The sequence below is a fragment of the Mesoplodon mirus genome, assembly GCF_964341445.2.
Source record: "Mesoplodon mirus genome assembly, chromosome: 13".
Taxonomy (NCBI): Eukaryota; Metazoa; Chordata; class Mammalia; order Artiodactyla; family Ziphiidae; genus Mesoplodon; species Mesoplodon mirus.
The window spans coordinates 31,593,917-31,617,152 of record NC_138989.1 but is presented as its reverse complement, the minus strand read 5'-3'; the positions used below and the strand labels follow the sequence as shown (position 1 = coordinate 31,617,152).

The 23,236-nt window shown below is 40.6% G+C and overlaps 1 protein-coding gene across 3 annotated transcripts in view; it reads left to right on the top strand.

The window, feature by feature from the left end:
• The window catches only part of PTPRM (protein tyrosine phosphatase receptor type M), a 748,579-nt gene that overhangs the window by 315,720 nt on the left and 409,623 nt on the right, over nt 1-23,236 (top strand). For all 3 annotated transcript variants that reach the window (XM_082641116.1, XM_082641117.1, XM_082641118.1), the window contains exons 6-7: nt 12,482-12,656; nt 21,945-22,238. In XM_082641116.1, coding sequence (XP_082497242.1) covers nt 12,482-12,656; nt 21,945-22,238 — 469 coding nt within the window. The remainder of the gene's footprint in view (nt 1-12,481; nt 12,657-21,944; nt 22,239-23,236) is intronic.

Below are 23,236 nucleotides of genomic sequence, written 5' to 3'. Positions count from 1 at the left end.
GGTGGCAGGATGGACTTAGCCTCAAACCCCTGCTCTAAAAGATAAGAGCTCTTAAAAAAAAAAAGAATAATCACCATGTATGCCCTGCGAAAACAGTCAGTGTTCATATATCCTTGGCTGTCTTGTATCTTTATTTCTTTTAGCAGTTGTTTCATTTGTGATTGTAGTAAAGTTCACACTTTGCAATCGGGTGGTGAGTGTTTTAAGTCCTTTTTATCTTTTTTTTTTTTTTGCGGTACACGGGCCTCTCACTGTTGTGGCTTCTCCCGTTGTGGAGCACAGGCTCTGGATGCGCAGGCTCAGCAGCCATGGCTCACGAGCCCAGCCACTCCGCGGCACGTGGGATCTTCCCAGACCGGGGCACGAACCCGTGTCCCCTGCATCGGCAGGCAGACTCTCAACCACCGTGCCACCAGGGAAGCCCAGTCCTTTTTATCTTTAGGCTCCCTATTCATTTCCTTTCATTTGTGATGGTTGTTATTGTTGTGGAAAGTGGGTTTGTCCTGCACAGTCCTCCCATATTTTGAGTTTTGCTTATTGCCCTATGGTAGCGTCATTTAACGTGTTCTTCTGACTGCTGTGTTTCTTGCAAATTATGTCTCCTTTTGTGATGTTATCAGCCACTGATGATCATTCCTAGGGTCATTAATTCGTTCAGGGTTGCAGAACGGTCCCATTCTCAGTCCTTCTCTGTTTAGTCACTAGAATAATTCTAAAAAGATAAAAGCTCTCCCATTATCAACCATTTGGGTATCCTGGTATATAAATCGTAAAGGGAAGGTGGTATTGATATTTGATATTTTTGTCCTTTTAAGCAAATTGTCAAAAATAGTGAGGTAGTTCACAAGTGACCAAAGGGGTTATTTAGTATTATTGTCATTGATGTCATCATTGTCATCATCAACCTGTGGATTTAAACACATTTGATGAGTTTCGATCCATCACACTTATTATCTTTATTGCTGCTCAGATCTTCCACCCCTAAACAGTGGGGCTTACCTGACCTGGACCATCTCGATGGCTTTCTTGCTTTGTGGTGTAACCGTATGTTCCAGGCTTGTATTTTCCATCTTAATGACCTAGAATTGGCCGTTTCTCCAAGGAGCCCTGGTTCTTTTTCAGGGGGAACTGGTAATTAGAAATTACAATCTGAACACAGAGGTGCTTATTCCTACTCGTTATTGTTTCTGGATCTTCCCATCCTATGGAGCTGGGATATATACGTATATGCACATACACACATTTAAGAATAAAGCCTGTCCTGAGATCGTATTAACAATTCAAATTCAGAACTATGGGGCTTTTAACCTTTATCTTGCGCCTTTATCTTCTTTCAACTATGTTTTCAGAAAAGAGTTGTATGTTTTAAGGCATATTGATTGGGGAAAAGTGACGTTCTTAGCCTTGTTTATGTTTAACTAGCCTTGCCTCTTAGATTATGGACAACTCGGTAGGTTCTGCCATCTTCCTCATGGTCAAGTGCTGTTATCACAGTTTTGAAGTAAACAGGGTCAAGTCCTGGCCTTGCAAACCCAAACCTTTAACCCAACAGGAAATGTCAGTCAACATGAGGCTCCTTAGTTTGATGTGGCTAGATTAGTCCCGTCAACAGATTTTAAGACTAAAGAACTTCTAATTTCATTGGTATTTCTTTTTTTTTTTTTGGTATTTCTAATTACTGCATTCATTATATATATATCCTATATTATTTGGATGAACTTTTAAATAAAATTTAAACACAGGCTGTTAAATATTATTCATGTATTGTAAACATATATTGAACTGTCTAAATATCAGAATGAGGTTCTAAATTTTTGTAATCAAATTCTTTACTTGAATATGCCTATGTTCGAATATGTTCGAATAATATGTTACTTTGGCTATCTGTATACCCATTAGCCAGTTGAAGAATACGTGTCAATAGATATTCACAGTATATGATAACATAAGTAAGAACTTCTGGTTCAGTATTCCAAGTTGATAAATATTTGTGTTAGCTTGGTTATGGAATAGAAATCAAAGGTCAGTACCATCTTAGTTATTAAAATTTAAAAATACATGGGCTCCAGAAAGTAGATTTGTTGAGGTATTCAATTATTATTGGATTTAGATTACAGGAAATGTTTTAAACAAAAGTATTCCTGGCTCTGCTGATACTATTAGTGATCCCAGTGGTAAGAATTTCAACCGGTATCTTACAAATGGGCATATTTGAAAGTGGGGTAAGACGGACTATTTTCTCTATTAAAGAAATGAAAGTGCAGTTTAATCCTCACCCGTATAGCTAAGGAGGGGCAAATGGCTCTCCTGTATCTTCTCTTGGCCCCTGCACTCAGAGTGGCTCCCAAATGGGATTAATTTGCTCCCAGCACTGCTAACTGCCCAGACCTCAATTTCTTTCAATCATTGCTCTGATTATTGCAAAACTCTTTCTGAAAGACTTAATATGTATCTTTTTTGCTGGCAAATTACTGCTCATTTAGAAGTCCTAGAGTTAGTCCACTGCAGAAAGAAGGTTGGAAGTCTAATTTAAATAACCATCAGGACTTTTTTTCAGGCTTGCTCAAATTGAAATGCATGCGTGTTTGAAGATGCTCTTGCTTTTCTAAAAAGCTGCATTTAACCCCTTAAGATCATTTCCTTGCAGATATGGCCGTTATGGTTGTCTCATTAAGTTGACAAAAGATGGGTCAGCTGTTTCTTTAACACCTGGACACCTGGTGCTGTGCTCTGCCTGGAACTGGGGGTTTTGTCCTGAGGACTCGCAGCCTCTCTTACGGGGAACTCATATTCTTAAGAACAATCGCAGTCCCATTCTTGGTGATGCCTCATTGTCCTGCTGTAATACTATTAAGAACCAGCTCTCCAGTCCTTGTCAGGGGCCTCTTTCTAACTCTGTGAAATTGAGAGAAAACTGCCTGACAAAGGTGCTGTCTCTACCCAGTGGACATTTTGTTTTGCGGAATAACAGTCTCCCCATAGTTTCCTCGCTGCTCAGGGGTACCCCAGGTTCTGAGCACATTGTCATGTCTGGTCCTCCCTGTCATGGGGAGAGGCAGACAGGGAGGGGGACTCGGCCCTTTCACATCGTCCAGCATCAGAGAAAATGGGCCAGCCATGGTTCCCTGCCTTCCCTGTTGAATTCTGACCTAAGGAAGAGTATCTGGGGACCAAAAGGCATCTTAAAAATCAGTCTGAGGGCTTCCCTGGTGGCGCAGTGGTTGAGAGTCCGCCTGCTGATGCATGGGATGCGGGTTTGTGCCCCCGTCTGGGAGGATTCCACATGCCGTGGAGCGGCTGGGCCCATGAGCCATGGCCGCTGGGCCTGGGTGTCTGGAGCCTGTGCTCCGCAGCGGGAGAGGCCACAACAGTGAGAGGCACGTGTACTGCAAAAAAAAAAAAAAAAAAAAAAAAAAATCAGTCTGTTCAGTTACCCATTCAGTGCCTAAATCCCTTTCAGTATTATGCAAGATGGAGGAGATATGGGGATATATGTATATGTATAGCTGATTCACTTTGTTATAAAGCAGAAACTAACACACCATTGTAAAGCAATTATACTCCGATAAAGATGTTTTTAAAAATGGATATATATATATATATATATATATATCTCCATTCTCTTTCAGATTCTTTTCCTTTATAGGTTATTACAAAATATTGAGTATAGTTCCTTGTGCTATACAATAGGTCCTTGATGGTTATCTCTTTTTTATATAATAGTGTGTATATATTACTCCCAAATTCCTAACTTATCTCTCCCCCACCACCTTTCCCCTTTGGTAACATAAATTTGTTTTCTATGTCTGTGGGTCTGTTTCCGTTTTGTGAATAAGTTCATTTGTATCCGTTTTTTAGATTCCACATATAAGTGATATCATATGATATTTGTCTTTCTCTGTCTGACTCACTTCACTTAGTATGATAATCTCTAGGTCCATCCGTGTTGCTGCAGATGGCATTATTTCACTTTTTCTATGGCTGAGTAATATTCCATTGTATATATATGACACGTCTTCTTAAACCAATCATCTTGACGCAGGTGATCTGAGAACTGGGCTAATACAGAACCTACAGGTGCTCTTGGACCTGATGAATGTATTCAGCCTTAGGAAACAAGACCAGGATTAAAGTGTGAATGCCAGGATTTCAAAGGGAAAGAATGAATATGGCCCTCAGAAGTGCATCTTTCTCTGGTGTTTGGGCATGTGATCTGTTCTCGTTTTAATCCTCCCCCCCATCCCTGTCCCCATCGTCTTGGTCCTTTCCTTGGGGCGCCCCCTCCTCTCCTGTCCTGTCACTTTCCATCTGGCACCGGCATCGCCCCTTCTTTCTCTGCGGGTCTCACTTCTTCCTCTTCCTTTTGTTCTCTCCGTCTCCCTGCCTCTCCCTCCCGCCTTCCACAGACTTTCCTGGTTTGTCTCTCTGCTCATCTCATTCCCCTTACGTGTGGGCTCAGTGGTTGACAGTCTTCAGGCAGCTATTCTGCTCACGTTTTCCAAGTGGGATTTTCAACTTGCATGAAATTCCTGGTGATGCCACAAATTTACATGAGATGAGTCAATCTGACTGACTAATCTTATAGATATTTAAATATTGCCATGCGTCCCTAATTCTAAATATACATGTTAGAGGTGCTACATGCTCTTCAGTTAAATTATCTTAAGCACACTTAATCTTACGTAGTTTGGTTTGTATTTTCCATTTTTGGGAGCATCCACTTATGGATACTGAAGATGTGAGTCTCAAGGAGCATCCTTGCCTGATGGAAAGAGGTCAGAGTTAGACAGCATCTCATAGTATTAGAGGGAATTTATCATTCTTCAAAATATTAAAAATGGATTTATTTTAATTTAAAAGTGCTATTGAGTAAGAGAATAAATGAATTTGTACCATAAAAGGCATGCAATACCACAGAAATACAAATATTCTTCTGAATATTTGATCTTTTACCCAAGATAAGCTGATTTTTCCCCCTATTGTATTGGAAATATTAATAAGAAAAGGTCAGTGATTTAGGCCAGTTCCCTGTCCTGTTTGATCTGTTTGTAATATTTAAAAGGAGTTGGAAAATAACTTGATTTTAGGAGCCTTTTGAATTCCCATTAAAAAACACAATTTTTTTTTTAAAGGAAGGTTTTATTTATTTATTTATTATTTATCTTTTTGGCTGCCTTGGGTCTTTGTTGCTGCCCGCGGGCTTTCTCTAGTTGCAGCGAGCGGGGGCTACTCTTTGTTGCAGTGTGCGGGCTTCTTATTGTGGTGGCTTCTCTTGTTGTGGAGCATGGGCTCTAGGCACAAAGCCTTCAGCAGTTGGGGCACACGGGCTCAGTAGTTGTGGCTAGTGGGCTCTAGAGCACAAGCTCAGTAGTTGTGGTGCACAGGCTTAGTTGCTTCACAGCATGTGGGATCTTCCCAGACCAGGGCTCGAGACCTTGTCCCCTGCATTGGCAGGCAGATTCTTAACCACTGTGCCACCAGAGAAGTCCAAAAAACAGAATTCTTATAAATAGATAATAACTCTCTGTAGAGATTTTTAGGTTATCCATCCAAAAAACAAAACTTAAAATTTTTATTCCCTTTTGACCTAATAATTTTAGGAAATAGGGATCGTCCTAAGATCATTTATAATAGTGACAAATATAAATAATTTAAATGTGTAGCAATAGAGAACTACTTATATAAATAATGGCTACAGCCATACAGTGGAAAACATTAAAAAGCATGTTTTTGAAACTATCTAATGCTATGAAAAATTCTACAGATATCACAGGAAATTTAAATGAAGAGCTCATATGTATATATATATATATATATATATATATATATATATACACATATACACATATATATATATATAAAACCACTATTTCAAATTTTATTTAAATTAAAATGATCTGTAACAAAAAATCAACTAAACCTTGCCAACACTTGTTCTTTTTCTTTTCTTTTCTCATTCTTTCTTTTTTTTTTTGGTATAATTGCCATTCTACTGGGTATGAAGTGATCATTGTGGTCTTGATTTGCATTTCCCTAATGGCTAATGATGTTGAGCATCTTTTCATGTGCTTATTGGTCATTTCTGTATCTTCTTTGGGGAAAATGTCTATTTAAGTCCTTTGCCCATTTTAAAATTAGATTGTTTGGTTTTTGTTGCTGTTGTTTTGCTGAGTTGTAGAACTTCTTTATGTATTCAGGATATTAATCCCTTATGAGATAAATTATTTGTAAATATTTTCTCCCATTCTGTTGGTTGTATTTTTACTCTCTTGATAGTGTCCTTTGATGCACAAAAGTTTGTGTTTTGATGAAGTCAAGTTTACCTATTTTTCTTTTGTTGCCTGTGATTTTGGCATTGTATTTAAGAAATCAATTCCAAATCTAGGATCATGAAGATTTCCCCCTATGTTTTCTTCTGAGAGATTTATACTTTTAGCTCTTAATTTTAGGTATTTGATCATTTGCTTTAATTTTGTACAAAATGAAAGGGTCCAAGTTCATTGTTTTGCACATGGATGTCCAGTTTTACCAGCACCATTTGTTGAAAAAAGTATCATTTCCTCATTGAATGGTCTTGGCACCCATGTCAAAAATCCACTGACCAGACATGTGAGGGTCTATTTCTGGGTTCTCTGTCCTATTCCATTGGTCTATGTCTGTCCTTATGCCAGTACCACACTGTGTTTTGATTACAGTAGCTTTGTAGTAAGTTTTGAAGTTGAGACGTGTGACTCCTCCAACTTTGTTATTTTATTTTGGCTACAGTGACGGCTTTTGAATAGAACTGTTGCTAGCCCATAATACCTAAACTGGCCTTAAAGATTTGCTGTGTAACTCTGACAAATCAGTATTCATGACTATTGCGCATCTCTGAAAAGCCACAGGAGTTTTCAATATCCTGATGTTCATTGTATTACTGTCCTATTGCTGCTGTAACAAGTTACCACAAACTTAGTGGCTTCATTATCTCACTGTTCTGGAGGACAGAAGTCCTGAAATAAGGTGATGGCAGGGCTGGCTCCTTCTGGAAGCTATAAGGGAGGATCTGTCCTTTGTTTCTGCAGCTTCCAGAAGCTTCCTGCATTTCGTGGCTCATGGTGCCTTCCTCAGTCGTCAAAGCACTTGCTTCTCTGGTCACATCTCCTTCTGCATCTGACCTTCCTACTTTCTCCTACCTTATCATTACATTGGGCCCACCTGGATAATCTAGCATAATCTTCCCATCTCTAGATCCTTATTTTTTTATTATTATTTTTTGATGGTGCTAATATATCCTTTAATGGCAGAATGTGGTAATTATTGAATTAATTATTGCTAACATAGTTTTCAAATGAAAAAAAAAAACAGAAAAAAAAATTAAACGTGACACAACCTGACCAAACACATGTCAAATTACAGTTTCAAGGTTATTTTACAAAATACCTCCATTTATACCATAGATCCTTATTTTAATCTCATCTGCAAACTCCCAGGTTCTGGTGACCAGGGAGTAGACATCTTTGGGGGCCGCTATTTTGCCTACTACGATTACAGTGTTGCTGACTGAGGGGCACACAGATCCTCTAAAATATCCTTTTATTTTTCCCTGTTGGTCTCCCTTGTAAATAAAGATTCGCTGTCCAGTTGTAAGGATCAGGTATAAGTCTGTTAATATAACAATCTCACATTTCTTTCCTACCTATGGAACTTTTTTCCACTGAGACTATGACTCCTAGAGTCAGCAAATATTAATTGAGCTCTATTCCCTGTGCACCCATGTCCACAAAATGAATACATCTGTTTCATGACCTTGAGGAACTTATAATCTACTAGAAGAGAAAGATGGTACTGCAGTGTAACCCACTTTTAAAAAATTTCTTTCTTTTTTATTTAATTTTTATTTTATATTAGGGTATAGTTGATTTACAATGTGTTAGTTTCAGGTGTACAGCAAAGTGATTTAGTTATATATACATATATATCCATTATTTTTCAGACTCTTTTCCCATATAGGTTTTTACAGAGTATTGAGTAGAGTTCCCTGTGCTATACAGTAGGTCCTTGTTGATTATCTATTTTATATATAGGATTGTGTGTATGTTAATCCCAACCTCCTAATTTACCCCTCCCCTGACCTTTCCCCTTTAGTAACCATAAGTTTGTTTTCTATGTCTGCAAGTCTGTTTCTGTTTTATAAATAAGTTCATTTGTATTGTTTTTTAGATTCCACATATGAGTGATATAATATGATATTTGTCTTTCTCTGTGTGACTTGCTTCACTTAGTATGATAATCTCTAGGTCCATCCATGTTGCTGCAAATGGCATTATTTCTATCTTTTTATGGCTGAGTAGTATTCCATTGTATATATGTACCACATCTTCTTTATCCATTCGTCTGTCGATGGACATTTAGGTTGCTTACATGTCCTGGCTATTGTATATAATGCTGCTATGATCATTGGGGAGCATGTATCTTTTCAAATTATGGTTTTCTCCAGGTATATGCCCAGGAGTGGGATTGCTGGACCATATGGTAACCCACTTTTATAGATTATATTTCCTAAATAGCTTTAGAATCCCTCCCTTCCTGTCTCTCATCCCTCCTTTTGTCATGTGTTACTATGATTTTTGCAGAAAATACAGCCGGTTTCCTTGACATCAGTTGGGCTCCCACACTCCTTGCTTTGGGCCATTACTGTACCCACAGATGTGCTCACGTCACCCTTTTGCCAAAAATCCTTGTGTTCCTGGCATCAGGATAAACTGTAACCCTCCACAGGTCCTATTCATGGGTGTGGGCTCTACCATTCCAGCCTTAACACCTGCCATTCCAGGAGCACGTTGTGTTCTAGTGGAATAGAATAAACCTACCGCCCCACAGTTCAGCTGTCTTGGCTGTTGACTTTTACAGAGCTCTTCTCACTTACTGGCTCCATTTTTCCTCCTTCACTGCCCGAGAAAGTCCTGTGCATCCCCAGTTCTGGCCTCAAGTCATGCTTTCTGACCCTTGCTGGTGAGGAGGCTCTTTTTCCTGGGTTTACTGTGTCAGGCAGTTCCTTGGTCTGTAGTGTAATTAGTGCCTTACCTGTCTGTTTTTCTAACCAGACTATGGATTCAATTAGGTAAGGGATGGTTCTCTTAACCCCATGCTCCCTGTATATGTAGAGTGCCTGCCTCATGAAAGATGTTTACTAAGGGTGGGTTGAATGAATGCTTGGATCCACGTACATGTGAATGATGTAATAGAAAATACCTGCAGATTGAAGCAAGATTTATGATAGCATATGGATTCTAAGCTAAAATGATTGCTAGCTAGCACTTTTCTCCTTTCTATATACTGTTTTTCTTGAAGAAGCTGAATCGAACTTTCTGTGTGATTAAATACATGGGCTTAAAAAAAGTCCCATTCCTGAGAGTTCATCTGACTCATTGGAGTTCTGTAAAGCTGTTAGTTTGAAGCTGTTTATTTTAAAGGATAAATTTGTGGCATGAAGTCAACAGCTATGAAGTAAAGCTCCTCTCAACATATATATGAATCCAACACAGAGGTTTTCTTAAACTTGACTGCCCTCAGTACAGCCTTGAATACTTGTGAGGGATCCATAAGGGCATACTTTAAAATTCTTTTGAATAAACATTCTTTTGAGACAGGCTTATTTCATTAGGACAAATATTACAAGACGACTATAGAAGTATATTCTTACAAGATTCATGCCACAAGTAAGTAAATAAATAAGTAGATAGCCCTTTTGTTTTTGTCATTGTTAATAAACAAAACAAATAATTATAAATGTGAAGTATGCCTTTCTTCAGGGCTCTTTTTTTTTTTTTCAAAACGAGATTAGATTTTTTTTCAGTCTGAAAAAGACAAACTTAATTTTATAGAGTAGTAGGTCTAAGGTTACTCCTAGTGGTAGAATTTAATTATTTATTATATTTATTTGGGGGAGAGGATGGGAGACAATGTATGAAATACAGAGAGAAATACTTTCTCCTGTTGTATTAATTAATAATGCTGGGTTGATGTTGTTTTGTTTAACTTCTCAGTGACCTTTGTCAGACCAAATTGAGGGGATTTAGTAATAAAAAAGACTCACATAGGATATATAAGGTATATATTTAATGTCACATTCAGATCTATGACTCTTTAAGCTATTAACAAGGCTGTTTTGACAGCTAGTACTAAAGATGGTGGGAACTGTTCTTCCGCGCCCCCGACGTTTCCTTCACTGTGGCAGGAACTGTACTGGCGCAGCACCGGGATGCCTTGTCTCTGTCCACGAGGCTGCTGGACAGGAAGCCGGAAGCACGCCCGGCCCAGCCCCTCTTTTGGGAGCTCACTCCCCACAGCCGCCCTTCTTCCATCCTGTGAGTTTGCCAGCAGCACCCCACGTGGGGGGCCGGGGATGGTGTGGTTTTGCAATGCGGCCCATGGCTGGGTGGGTGAGTCTAATTCCGTGCTTCAGTTCTAGCAAGCCGATGGTTGCCGCGCATCGGCCGTGTTCTGCGTATTCTGCAGGGACAGGTCCACGGGTACTAAACGAGGTGTTTGACAGCCTGTCCGCCTTTCTTTCTTTCTTTCTTTCTTTCTTTTTTTTTTTTTTGCGGTACGCGGGCCTCTCACTGTTGTGGCCTCTCCCGTTACGGAGCACAGGCTCCAGACACGCAGGCCCAGCGGCCATGGTTCACGGGCCCAGCCGCTCCGCGGCATGTGGGATCCTCCCGGACCAGGGCATGAACCTGCGTCCCCTGCATCGGCAGGCGGACTCTCAACCACTGCGCCACCAGGGAAGCCCCTGCCTTTCTTCTTGAACTCATTCCTCAGCTGGTCCAGAATCCGGGCAAGGACTTGTGGTCCCTATCATTAGGCAAGTGTCCTTGGGCATGTATATCTTTAAATTCTCACAACTGCCCTGACAGTTGTATTGTCCCCTTACGGATGAGGAAAGGGGGGCCCCAGGAGCATAAATCACTCTGACGTTAGGTTTGGCACCCTGGTCCGTCTACTCCCAAACTCATGTCCGTTAGGACATACTGACAAAGAAAATAACACAGCAAAAGCTTCTAAAAGGCTTTGCATAATATAAATCACTGAGTTCTACAGGTGAGTTTTATTATTGGTAGCCTGGCGTGTTCACACCTATAAACACAAACATTTTCATACCGTCTGCGAGTCCCTGAATGCACAGGTGCGTGCCCACCTCCCCAGTTCCACTGGCCACCTTGATGTCCTCCAAAGCTTTCGGCTCTTTCTAACCATCCCGGGCCTCTTGTTCTCTCTCCTCTGACCGGGGCACTCCTTTTCTTCCACCCTCCCCTTTGCCTGGCAGTTCCTACTTACCCTTCAGATCTCAGCTCCAATGTCACTTCCTCAAAACGGCACCATATCTAAAGACGGCCTCATTGTGATTTCTGCCAGCCACCTGCCCTGGCCATCATTGGTGATCATGTATCCATTTCAAGCCTATATTCCCCAGCAACTGAAGCGCCACTGTGAACACTAGGGCCACTTTTCTGTTGTCCACTGTTGTGAGCCTAGTGTCCTAACACAGTGACAGCACGTGAATGGCACCCAGCATGGTTGCTGGGTGAATAATTGGACATAATGCTTGGTGTCGTGCATTTGCCTTAAGGTCTTTGCCCATTGTTTTCTCCTTAATACTTGCAAATAACATGTTAAAGATAGCCTCTTTCCTGATAATTGTAAGAAAAAGAATATATAGGACTGAAATCTGTAGTCTTTCTTGAGGCTTTAAACTGTGGGAAGCATAGAATGGATTTCCAAGTGTGCGTAACTAAGGACTTAATTAATGTCTCCGGGATAGTGTAAAGACAACACTGTTCCTGTGTTGAAACCTGCTTTATGTGGTCCTGGGCTGTGGGATGTGCAAAGGAACTTCTCTCCTAGCATTTCAGTGTCAGGTAATATTAAGCAGCTACTTCTGCTTGGTTCTGATGCCTCCAGGAAGAAAATCCTAAAGCTGAGACTCGTCCTTCAGAACTTATGCTAATACCTACTTACATTTTTACTGTAGCTCTTGATAAGTTGTTTATCAGTTCATGTATAAAATGAGGCCAGTCATGGGGTAGTGTGTGAATTAATTTTGTTTCCTAGCCAAGTATTAAAAAAATGATTAAGTATTACAAAAAGACTAAATGTTGATAGTTTGGGAGCAAAATGAAGAATTTTTCCATGTGCTTTTTCCTCTCCTCCTGTTGAGGCAAAATAACATAATGAACATTTTAAAGGGGCAAAACCAAAGACATTTCTGTGCACTTAATTTTGCATCCCTCAAATACTGAAAGTGTTGATCGAGGCAGAATTTCAGTTTCTGGGCACCTATTTTCCTGGAACAACTGCCAATGGTAATAAACCATGGAACCAAGATCTGTAAGGAGGTAACATCAGTAACATCCATTCTGTGCCTTCAGATGTCTTCCTGGTTCCATATGACAGCTGATATTGTTTCTTTCTGCTCTCCCCATCCCCACGTTTACAGGGCATTGATGTACGGGATGCTCCTCTGAAGGAAATAAAGGTGACTAGTTCCCGGCGATTCATAGCATCGTTTAATGTCATGAATACAACCAAACGAGATGCTGGAAAATACCGCTGCATGATTCGAACCGATGGAGGAGTTGGCCTATCCAACTATGCAGAATTGGTAGTTAAAGGTATTTAATGTTATTTTTATACCTCCAAATAGTCTATTAAAAGAGACATGTGGGATGGTTGTGAGTTCATGATTTGTTGAAAGCTCAGACTTATCCTTGTCTGTTTCTGAACAGTAGTTTGGTGACAGGCTGTACGGATGGATTACATTTTAAGTACAAATTTTGCACCTGAGCAATAGTTTTGAAAACTGTATTTTATTTATGTTGGTTCAGTTGCATACAAAGCAGTGAATGTGCTCTGGGAAAGTTCTTCTGCCAACTCTGTGTACAGAGATTACAACCCTATAAATTTTTTTTAAGGAATAAAATTTTTTTACTGATAGAAAATCACTTAAAATGCAAATCTTCCCCAGCCACAGTGTTTATGATAGCAGGGTGGTTAATAAAATGAAGCAGTGTCAGTATAAAAATGCGCCGTCATATCATACAAGCCACATTGATAGTAGTGGGTTAACATTCATAATGTTGCTGTTAGGTTCTATTACTGTATTTTGCATGACTGAAAAATTGAGTCATTATATTCAGGAAGGTGGGAGACGAGTAAAAAAAAGGGGGGGATAAATTTCCTTTGGCTGGTTTGATGTTTTTTGTGTGTGCATGGACTTAGGAGTTTATAGTATTAAGCTGGTAAGGCAATTTTTGGTCCCAGACAGAATTTCGACTTTTAGATATAACGTGAGGCATTTTTATACCTTGTAGCAAGCCATTGCTGCTTCCTCCTAGGGGAAGAGAATGATGCCTGCTTGTTACATGTTCTCCCCTGCATTTATTAAATGGGCAACATAAAACTGGTCTCTTTTGGATGGACTATTCCTTTTGTCAGCAAATTTCTCTATGTTGACAGTTTTACAGACTGCAGGGTTCAAACCCCAGAGCTAGCTGTGTGGGCGTGGTCCTATGGCTTACCCTCTCAGTGCTTCTGTTTCCTCCTGTTTAAAATAGACATAATAATGTGACCGACCCTAAAGGGCCGTCAGGAGGACCAGATGCAAAAGGTATGTGAATGGCACTTAGAACAGGAGACCTAGTAGGCAGCCGGCACCTGTTCAGGCCGTGATGGGGCATGGAGTGGCTCTTGTTCTCCATTCTAGTCCATCAGTGGTCCTCATCTGAGAATGCATGGCTGAACCACCTTTCCAACTAAAACAAAATAGAAATACAAATACCTGCCCACCTATTCTCTACCACTGTTACCACACCCATGTTGAATCAGAATCTCTGGGACCAGAGCCTCTGCCATAAAATCTATAGGTGATCCGGGCAGACGCTACTGCTGTGAAATCAGCCCTGCCAACGTTAGTCACACCTGGCTTGGGGGGAGCCTGCCCCCCAGCACTGTTTATCTGCAGCAGTGGCTAATGTTCTGTGGAAGGAAGCCAGGAAGCACACCCTGCAATATCTGCTCACATGGTCTAATTTGCCACACCAGAGCCCTGTGATTTTGGGTTTGTAGTGAAACTGTAGCCCGTCTGGCTAGTTTCCGAGTTTAGGTTTTACCTGTAAGAAAACTAAAACTCTGCATAGATGTGCACACCCTCCCCTGCAGAAGGCTCTTGGGGAAGCGAGGGGTTTCCTTGTGGAAAATGGACAGATTTGCCAACAAATCCAGCAGAATGGCCGCCTCGCTGTTGCCACGGCTGAGTTCTTTATTGTCATCACTGTTACTTAATTTTCATCTTGGTCCCGTTCTTTGTGACTCTGTTCTGTTTTCTGATTTCTGGTTGCTACAGTGCTTCACTGTGCCCGTGCCCAATAAGGCGTGGTACTTTGTAATCAGTACGATAGAAATCTAGTCACCTCTTTAAAAATTGCCTCTGTGGGAAAGTTAATTTGTTGGGAGTTACAAGCAAGTCAGAAATTTCTAGTCTGCCACAACACACATAAGCACAGAGGCTGAGTAGGTCCTTATTCACATTTCTGCCACACATTTTCCTGCCTTACAACAGCATGGAGGGATCTTGGGTCATGGTGATAAAATGTCTGGGCACCCTTTGCATCTCTGCACCCTGCCACAGCTGATGACAACTGACTTCAGATATGGATCAAATCTGGAGTTTGACTTTTCCTCCATTTATAATTTTTATAGCCATATTTGCATGTATTTGATTTTTCAAAATGAGATAACATGCTGGAGTCTACTAATTAAATAAAGCATTGCATTGACGCAATGACTTTAAAATATATAATGGCATGTTTAGGCCACCTGTGTGATTGAACACTTTTTATATGCGTGTGTTTAGAGTGCTAATTTTTTCAAAATGGGAAAAACTTAAGTCCAAAGAGTTTATAACTTCCTTAAGGTCATTCCCTGATTTGGTGCTGGCCCACAAATGAAGCCCAGGTCATTTTAAACTATCATTCTTGTCTGTTTTATGTCTACCACTGCTTTTGGTAATCAAAGACATAAAAATATTTCATGTAATTTCCACAATTCATGTATATATACATATATGCCAATATCATATTTAATTATAGGAGACATATATTAGGAATTCATATATGTATATCAATTAGATATATGTATATGATATGTATCTATAGGTATATAAATTCTTTCTTTGCTGGCTTGATTTAGAATTATTTTTATCATGCCCTTTCACTTGGATTAAACATTTTAAATTGCTTTTTATCACTTAGTACAAATTGAGTTCCTTCCTTCTTTCCCTTTGAGAAAATTTATTCAAAATTTAAATATTGAGATTGGTTCAAGATGGCAGAGTAGAAGGAAGTGCTCTTACCCCCTCTTCCAAGAGCACCTGAATCACAACTAACTGCTGAACAATCATCGACAGGAAGACACTGGAACTCACCAAAAAAGGTACCCCACATCCAAAGACAAAGGAGAAGCCACAATGAGATGGTAGGAGGGGTATAATCACAATAAAATCAAATCCCATAACTGCTGGGTGGGTGACTCACAGGCTGGAGAACACTTATACCACAGAAGTCCACCCACTGGAGTGAAGGTTCTGAGCCCCATGTCAGGCTTCCAAACCTGGGGGTCTGGCAACGGGAGGAGGAATTCCTAGAGAATCAGACTTTGAAGGCTAGTGGGATTTGATTGCAGGACAGGACTAGGGGAAACAGAGACTCCACTCTTGGAGGGCACACACAAAGTAGTGTGTGCATCGGGACCCAGGGGAAGGAGCATTGACCCCAGGGGAGAGTGAACCACACCTACCTGCTAGTGTTGGAGGGTCTTCTGCAGAGGCGGGGGGTGGCTGTGTCTCATGGTGAGGACAAGGACACTGGCAGCAGAAGTTCTGGGAAGTACTCCTTGGTGTGAGAACCTCCCAGAGTCCGCCATTGGTCCCACCAGAGAGCCAGGTAGGCTCCAGTGTTGGGTCACCTCAGGCCAAACAACCAACAGGGGGGGAACCCAGCACCACCCATCAGCAGACAAGCAGATTAAAGTTTTACTGAGCTCAGCCCACCAGAGCAACAGCCAGCTCTACCCACCACCAGTCCCTCCCGTCAGGAAACTTGCACAAGCCTCTTAGATAGCCTCATCCACCAGAGGGCAGACAGCAGAAGCAAGAAGAATTACAATCCTGCAGCCTGTGGAACAAAAACCACATTCACAGAAAGATAGACAAGATGAAAAGGCTATGTACCAGATGAAGGAACAAGATAAAACCCCAGAAAAACAACTACACGAAGTGGAGATAGGCAACCTTCCAGAAAAAGAATTCAGAATAATGATAGTGAAGATGCTCCAGGAGCTTGGAAAAAGAATGGAGGCAAAGATCGAGACGATGCAAGAAATGTTTAACAAAGACCTAGAAGAATTAAAGAACAAACAAACAGAGATGAACAATACAGTAACTGAAATGAAGAATACACTAGAATGAATCAATAGCAGAATAACTGAGGCAGAAGAACAGATAAGGGACCTGGAAGACAAAATGGTGGAATTCACTGCTGCGGAACAGAATAAAGAAAAAAGAATGAAAAGCAATGAAGACAGCCTAAGAGACCTCTGGGACAACATTAAACGCAACAACATTCACAATATAGGGGTCCCAGAAGGAGAAGAGAGAAAGGACAAGAGAAAATATTTGAAGACATTACAGTCAAAAACTTCCCTAACATGGGAAAGGAAATAACCACCCAAGTCCGGGAAATTCAGAGAGTCCCAGGCAGGATAAACCCAAGGAGAAACACACCGAGACACATAGTAATCAAATTGGCAAAGATTAAAGACAAAGAAAAATTATTGAAAGCAGCAAGGGAAAAGCAACAAATAACATACAAGAGAACTCCCATAAGGTTAACAGCTGATTTCTCAGCAGAAACTCTGCAAGCCAGAAGGGAGTGGCATGATATACTTAAAAGTGATGAAAGGGAAGAACCTACAAGCAAGATTACTCTACCCAGCAAGGATCTCATTCAGATTCGATGGAGAAATTAAAAGCTTTACAGACAAGCAAAAGCTGAGAGAATTCAGCATCATCAAACCAGCTCTACAACAAATGCTAAAGGAACTTCTCTAAGTGGGAAACACAAGAGAAGAAAAGGACCTACAAAAACAAACCCAAAACAATTAAGAAAATGGTAATAGGAACATACATATAGATAATTACCTTAAACATGAATGGATTAAATGCTCCAACCAAATGACACAGGCTCGCTGAATGGATACAAAAACAAGACCCACATATATGCTGTCTACAAGAGACCCACTTCAGACCTAGGGACACATACAGACTGACAGTGAGGGGATGGAAAAAGATATTCCATGCAAATGGAAATCAAAAGAAAGCTGGAGTAGCAATACTCATATCAGATAAAATAGACTTTAAAGTAAAGAATGTTACAAGAGACAAGAAAGGACACTATACAATGATCAAGGAATCAATCCAAGAAGAAGATATAACAATTATATATGCCCCCAACATAGGAGCACCTCAATGCATAAGGCAACTGCTAACAGCTATGAAAGAGGAAATTGACAGTAACACAATAATAGTGGGGGACTTTAACACCTCACTTATACCAATGGACAGATCATCCAAACAGAAAATTCATAAGGAAACACAAGCTTTAAATGACACAATAGACCAGATAGATTTAATTGATATTTAATTAAATATTCCATTCGAAAACAGCAGATTACACTTTCTTCTCAAGTGCGCCCGGAACCTTCCTTCAGGACAGTGCGTTCCTCCAGGATAGATCACATCTTGGGTTGCAGATCAAGCCTTGGTAAATTTAAGAAAATTGAAATCATAGCAAGTATCTTTTCTGACCACAGTGCTATGGGATTAGAAACCAATTATGGGGAAAACAACGTAAAAAACACAAACATGTGGAGGATAAACAATACGTTACTAAATAACCAAGCTATTATAAGTAACAAGTTACAGTAATCCAGACAGTATGGTACTGGCACAGAAACAGAAATATAGATCAATGGAACAGGATAGAAGTCCCAGAGATAAACCCATGCACTTATGGTCACCTTATCTTTGATAAAGGAGGCAAGAGTATACAATGGAGAAAAGACAGCCTCTTCAATGAGTGGTGCTGGGAAAACTGGACAGCTACATGTAAAAGAATAAAATTAGAACACTCCCTAACACCATACACAAAAATAAACTCAAAATGGATTAAAGACCTAAATGTAAGGCCAGACACTCTAAAACTCTTAGAGGAAAACATAGGAAGAACACTTTCTGACGTAAATCACAGCAAGATCTTTTTTGCTGCACTTCCTAGAGTAATGGAAATAAAAACAAGAATAAACAAATGGGACCTAATGAAACTTGAAAGCTTTTGCACAGCAAAGGAAACTACAAACAAGATGAAAAGACAACCCTCAGAATGGGAGAAAATATTTGGAAACAAATCAACAGACAAAGGGTTAATCTCCAAAATATATAAACAGCTCATGCAGCTCAATATTAAAAAAAACAAACAACCCAATGCAAAAATGGGCAAAAGACCTAAATAGACATTTCTCCAAAGAAGACATACAGATGGTCAAGAAGCACATGAAAAGCTGCTCAGCATCACTAATCATTAGAGAAATGCAAATCAAAACTACAATGAGGTATCATCTCACACCAGTCAGAATGGCCATCATCAGAAAATCTACAAACAACAAATACTGGAGAGGGTGTGGAGAAAAGGGAACCCTCTTGCACTGTTGGTGGGAATGTGAATTGGTACAGCCACTATGGAGAACAGTATGGAGGTTCCTTAAAAAACTAAAAATAGAGTTACCATATGACCCAGCAATCCCACTACTGGGCATATACCCTGAGAAAACTATAATTCCAAAGGAGTCATGTACCCCAATGTTCATTGCAACACTATTTACAATAGCCAGGACATGGAAGCAACCTAAGTGTCCATCGACAGATGAATGGTTAAAGAAGATGTGGCATGTATATACAATGGAATATTACTCAGACATAAAAAGGAATGAAACTGAGTTATTTGTAGTGAAGTGCATGGACCTAGAGCCTGTCATACAGAGTGAAGTAAGTCAGAAAGAGAAAAACAAATATCGTATATTAACGCATGTATGTGGAACCTAGAAAAATGGTACAGATGAACCAGTTTGCAGGGCAGAAATAGAGACACAGGTGTAGAGAACAAATGTATGGACACCAAGGGGGGAAAATGGCAGGGGGTGGTGGTGGTGGGATGAACTGGGAGATTGGGATGGACATATATACACTAATATGTATAAGGTGGATAACTAATAAGAACCTGGTGTATAAAAAAATAAATAAAATTAAAAAAAAATTATTCTTATTCTTGTACAGATTCTTTCAGCAACCCCAAAGTCCTTTTGAATGGCTGTCTCAATGATTTCCAAATTCTAGTTGAATCTTTCATTTGATTTAACGTATTTGGTACTCTTCTTAATGGGGAACTAGTAGAGAAAATAGTGTCGGGACAAATAAGCACTAAAGTCCTATCTATTTTAGGGTTGTATGGTAGTTCTATTTGTAGTTTTTTAAGGAACCTCCATACTGTTCTCTATAGTGGCTGTAACAATTCACATTCCCACCAACAGTGCAAGAGTGTTCCCTTTTCTCCACACCCTCTCCAGCATTTATTGTTTCTAGATTTTTTGATGATGGCCATTCTGACTGGTGTGAGATGATATCTCATTGTAGTTTTGATTTGCATTTCTCTAATGATTAATGATGTTGAGCATTCTTTCATGTGTGTGTTGGCAGTCTGTATAGACACAGACCTACTAGAGAATGGACTTGAGGATATGGGGAGGGGGAAGGGTAAGCTGTGACAAAGCGAGAGAGTGGCATGGACATATATACACTACCAAACGTAAAATAGATAGCTAGTGGGAAGCAGCTGCATAGCACAGGGAGATCAGCTCGGTGCTTTGTGACCACCTAGAGGGGTGGGATAGGGAGGGTGGGAGGGAGGGAAACGCGAGAGGGAAGAGATATGGGAACATATGTATATGTATAACTGATTCACTTTGTTATAAAGCAGAAACTAACATACCATTGTAAAGCAATTATACTCCAATAAAGATGTAAAAAAAAAACAAAGTCCTATCTATTTTAGGACACTAGTGACAACATCCTAAATGAATTGTGTGCTCACTAACCTTTGTGGCTTTGCCCCGAGTTATATTTTGAATGGCAGTTCAGGAACCCTTGCTAGCATTTGCAACTGCAAAGTAATTAACTGCTCTTTCAGCCTGCCTATGTAAATGTCTTAATATATACTATGAAAGGCCCATTTCATGTCTTGGTTCAAGGAATCTTCTAATGATATAAATTGATGTTAAATCATTATGAGTTGAATCAAAACTATCTAAAGAAACGAAGAGCTAGCACAAAGTTGTAGTTTATAAATAATAGGAACAATATTTTAGTAAATTTGCACTAAATTTATCATCCCCCAAATAAAATTCACCTTTTAAGTGTCTTCTTTAGACTCAGCCTCATGAGATTTCCCCGGCTATTTTAAAAGTCAGTATGACTTACCACACCTTGAATACGTTAAAGAACAAAGATGCCCCAACCCAACAAAAGGAACTTGCGTTGCTGGTTTCTTGTTGGTCTAGGGATCTACCTGGTACCATCTTAGGGGCCAACCTCAGATGGGACCAGCTGTCGTGAGGTCCCCATCAGCAGGAAACATGACAGGGAGCAACGGGTTATGTCTGCTATGGAGCAGACAGGTGCATGTGCTAGTAAAAGAATAGCAGGCTTTATTTTACATGCGTTTGTGTGAGCTAAATGAGGAGCTAAAAACAAAAACACACCAAAAGGCCCAAACCACCTGCAGAAACATCCTTGAAAAAAATCACTAGGACTTAACATTTTCTCCGATGGAGATTCATTAAATAGAAATACATTATTTTATACGGTTATCTCCTTCCCTAATGTCACGTGTGGTGCCACTCACAGTGACACTGGCACATGGAATGCCTTTATTTGGTGCCTGGAGAGCCATTCAGCTGGCACCTGATATACTGTTGAAAACAAGATTGCCTCTCTCTCCTGTCTCAGACAAAGATCCAGAAAAAGTCAGTCTCAGGTTTTCAACAATGAGAGAGACCTTCCTGGGTTGTAAAGAGTGTTTGTCATTGACTGCTTAGAGTTTTATCAAGCTGGGCATGACTTGTGCTTTGCTTTAGAGCTTTTCTTTCTATTCACTGCTTTAGTAAGACTCATTACTGCAAGATCCCTGAACAGTGGCAGGACTTCATCACCCCAAGTGCTCACTGCTCCTGGAGCAGAACGAGTCCATTGGGATAGCTTTTGGGGGGAAACGAGTCATCCTGGAAATGCATTTATGATGAGATAAACTATAATTTCATCCATGTTTTTCAAGTGATGATATCTTTGGAATACAAATATAAGGAGACTGAATTTAATGATATAACTAATACCTTGGGTGATTTTGAAGACACTCGGTTTTTGTTTGGTTTTTTTTTAACTCTTGACAATGGAGAGACTTCTAGAGCTTAATTACTACCACTTGAGAGAGTTTTCACAAGTCACTTTTAGTGCAAAAAAATCCTTTGGTGCTTATGTAGCTGTTCGAAAAAGTGAATTGCGTCCTAAAACAAACTGGGGTTGTACCTACCTGAGCAGGCTTCGGTTTTAAAGATGGTTTATTTCACAGATGTGAACACTATGCAAACCTCCCTCAGTATGCTTTTTCGTATTAACCTGAGCAAAACCATTCTTATCAGTTCATTGCTGAAATGTTAATGTCTTCCCTGTTTTAGTAACTGATGTGCATTTAGCTCTTCTCAAGTGTCTGAAGGATGGCCTCCGGTTTGCCTTTCAGAGCCCCCTGTCCCCATCGCCCCCCCTCAGCTGGCCTCCGTGGGGGCCACCTACCTGTGGATCCAACTCAACGCCAACTCCATCAATGGCGATGGGCCCATCGTGGCCCGGGAGGTGGAATACTGCACCGCCAGCGGGAGCTGGAGCGACCGGCAGCCAGTGGACTCCACGAGCTACAAGATCGGGCATCTCGACCCGGACACAGAGTATGAGATCAGCGTGCTTCTCACCCGGCCAGGGGAGGGCGGCACCGGTTCTCCTGGGCCTGCTCTCAGAACCAGAACCAAGTGTGCGGGTGAGTCCGGGGATGCTGGGACCGCTTGTCAGTGTCTTCTGGGTTTTGACCTGCAGCCTCCGTGCAGGTGGTTTACACTTCCTTCAGCTCTGCTGGGACCCTGTCTGGGGACAAAAGGTCCCTTCACCTGTGGACAGCAACCCAATAGCCTGTGGACTTCAAACCTCAAGGCTTGGCATCTCTCAGGAGGCCTCTGCCCCCTTTTCCCCATTCTTAATTTACACCTTCCTAGGAGTATCACCTAATTCATACAGGAATCATCCCAAAGTTGACAGAAACTGTTTGCTTTAATGATGTCTGCTCATGGGTCAACGCCTCTCGTCTGGGTCCCTTTGCTTTTATGTTCCCTGTTGATGTGTTTGTAGCCTCGAGGGCCTTTGGAAGGCTAGATTCCATCTTAGCGATAGCTTTAAAGCTGTGTTTTTATGGACGGATATTGAATGGAGGGGCTGCTTGCCAGTGACATGGGGCCCATTTGTAAAATAAGCCAGGGTGATTTGTGGACTGCACGCCGGCTTTAAATTCTTAGATGATAAAGTTCTAATTGACTGTGCAGAGCCCGCTCTGTGGGTTGATGGAGAGAGAAATACAGAGTCTTACAAAAATCAGACCCTAAAGAAAGAGCCCGTTAGAGGTTCGAGTGCTGTTTCTGTCTGGCTGCTCTTGGGTCGGAAGTAGAGAGAAATGACAGGTTGGGATACTGAAGTGTTCTTTCATCATTTAAATGCAGATTCTTGCACTGAATTGAGGGCTGAGGTGAGGAGACTCAAGAAATTTTTATGGAGATAATTGATTCTTCGCGTGGCATTATTTAAGAGGACACTTATCAGTAGGTTTCGTTTCCTTTTAAGTTTTAAAAGTACTCAGCGCAGTCTAACCCTGTCTGGTAGGAGAAATGATTAAACCTTAACAATGGTAACTGCTTCATTCTTTCTTCATAATTTGGAGTGTATAGTTTCGAAAAGCCCAAAGCTCATGGAAAAAAATGATTTTTGTAA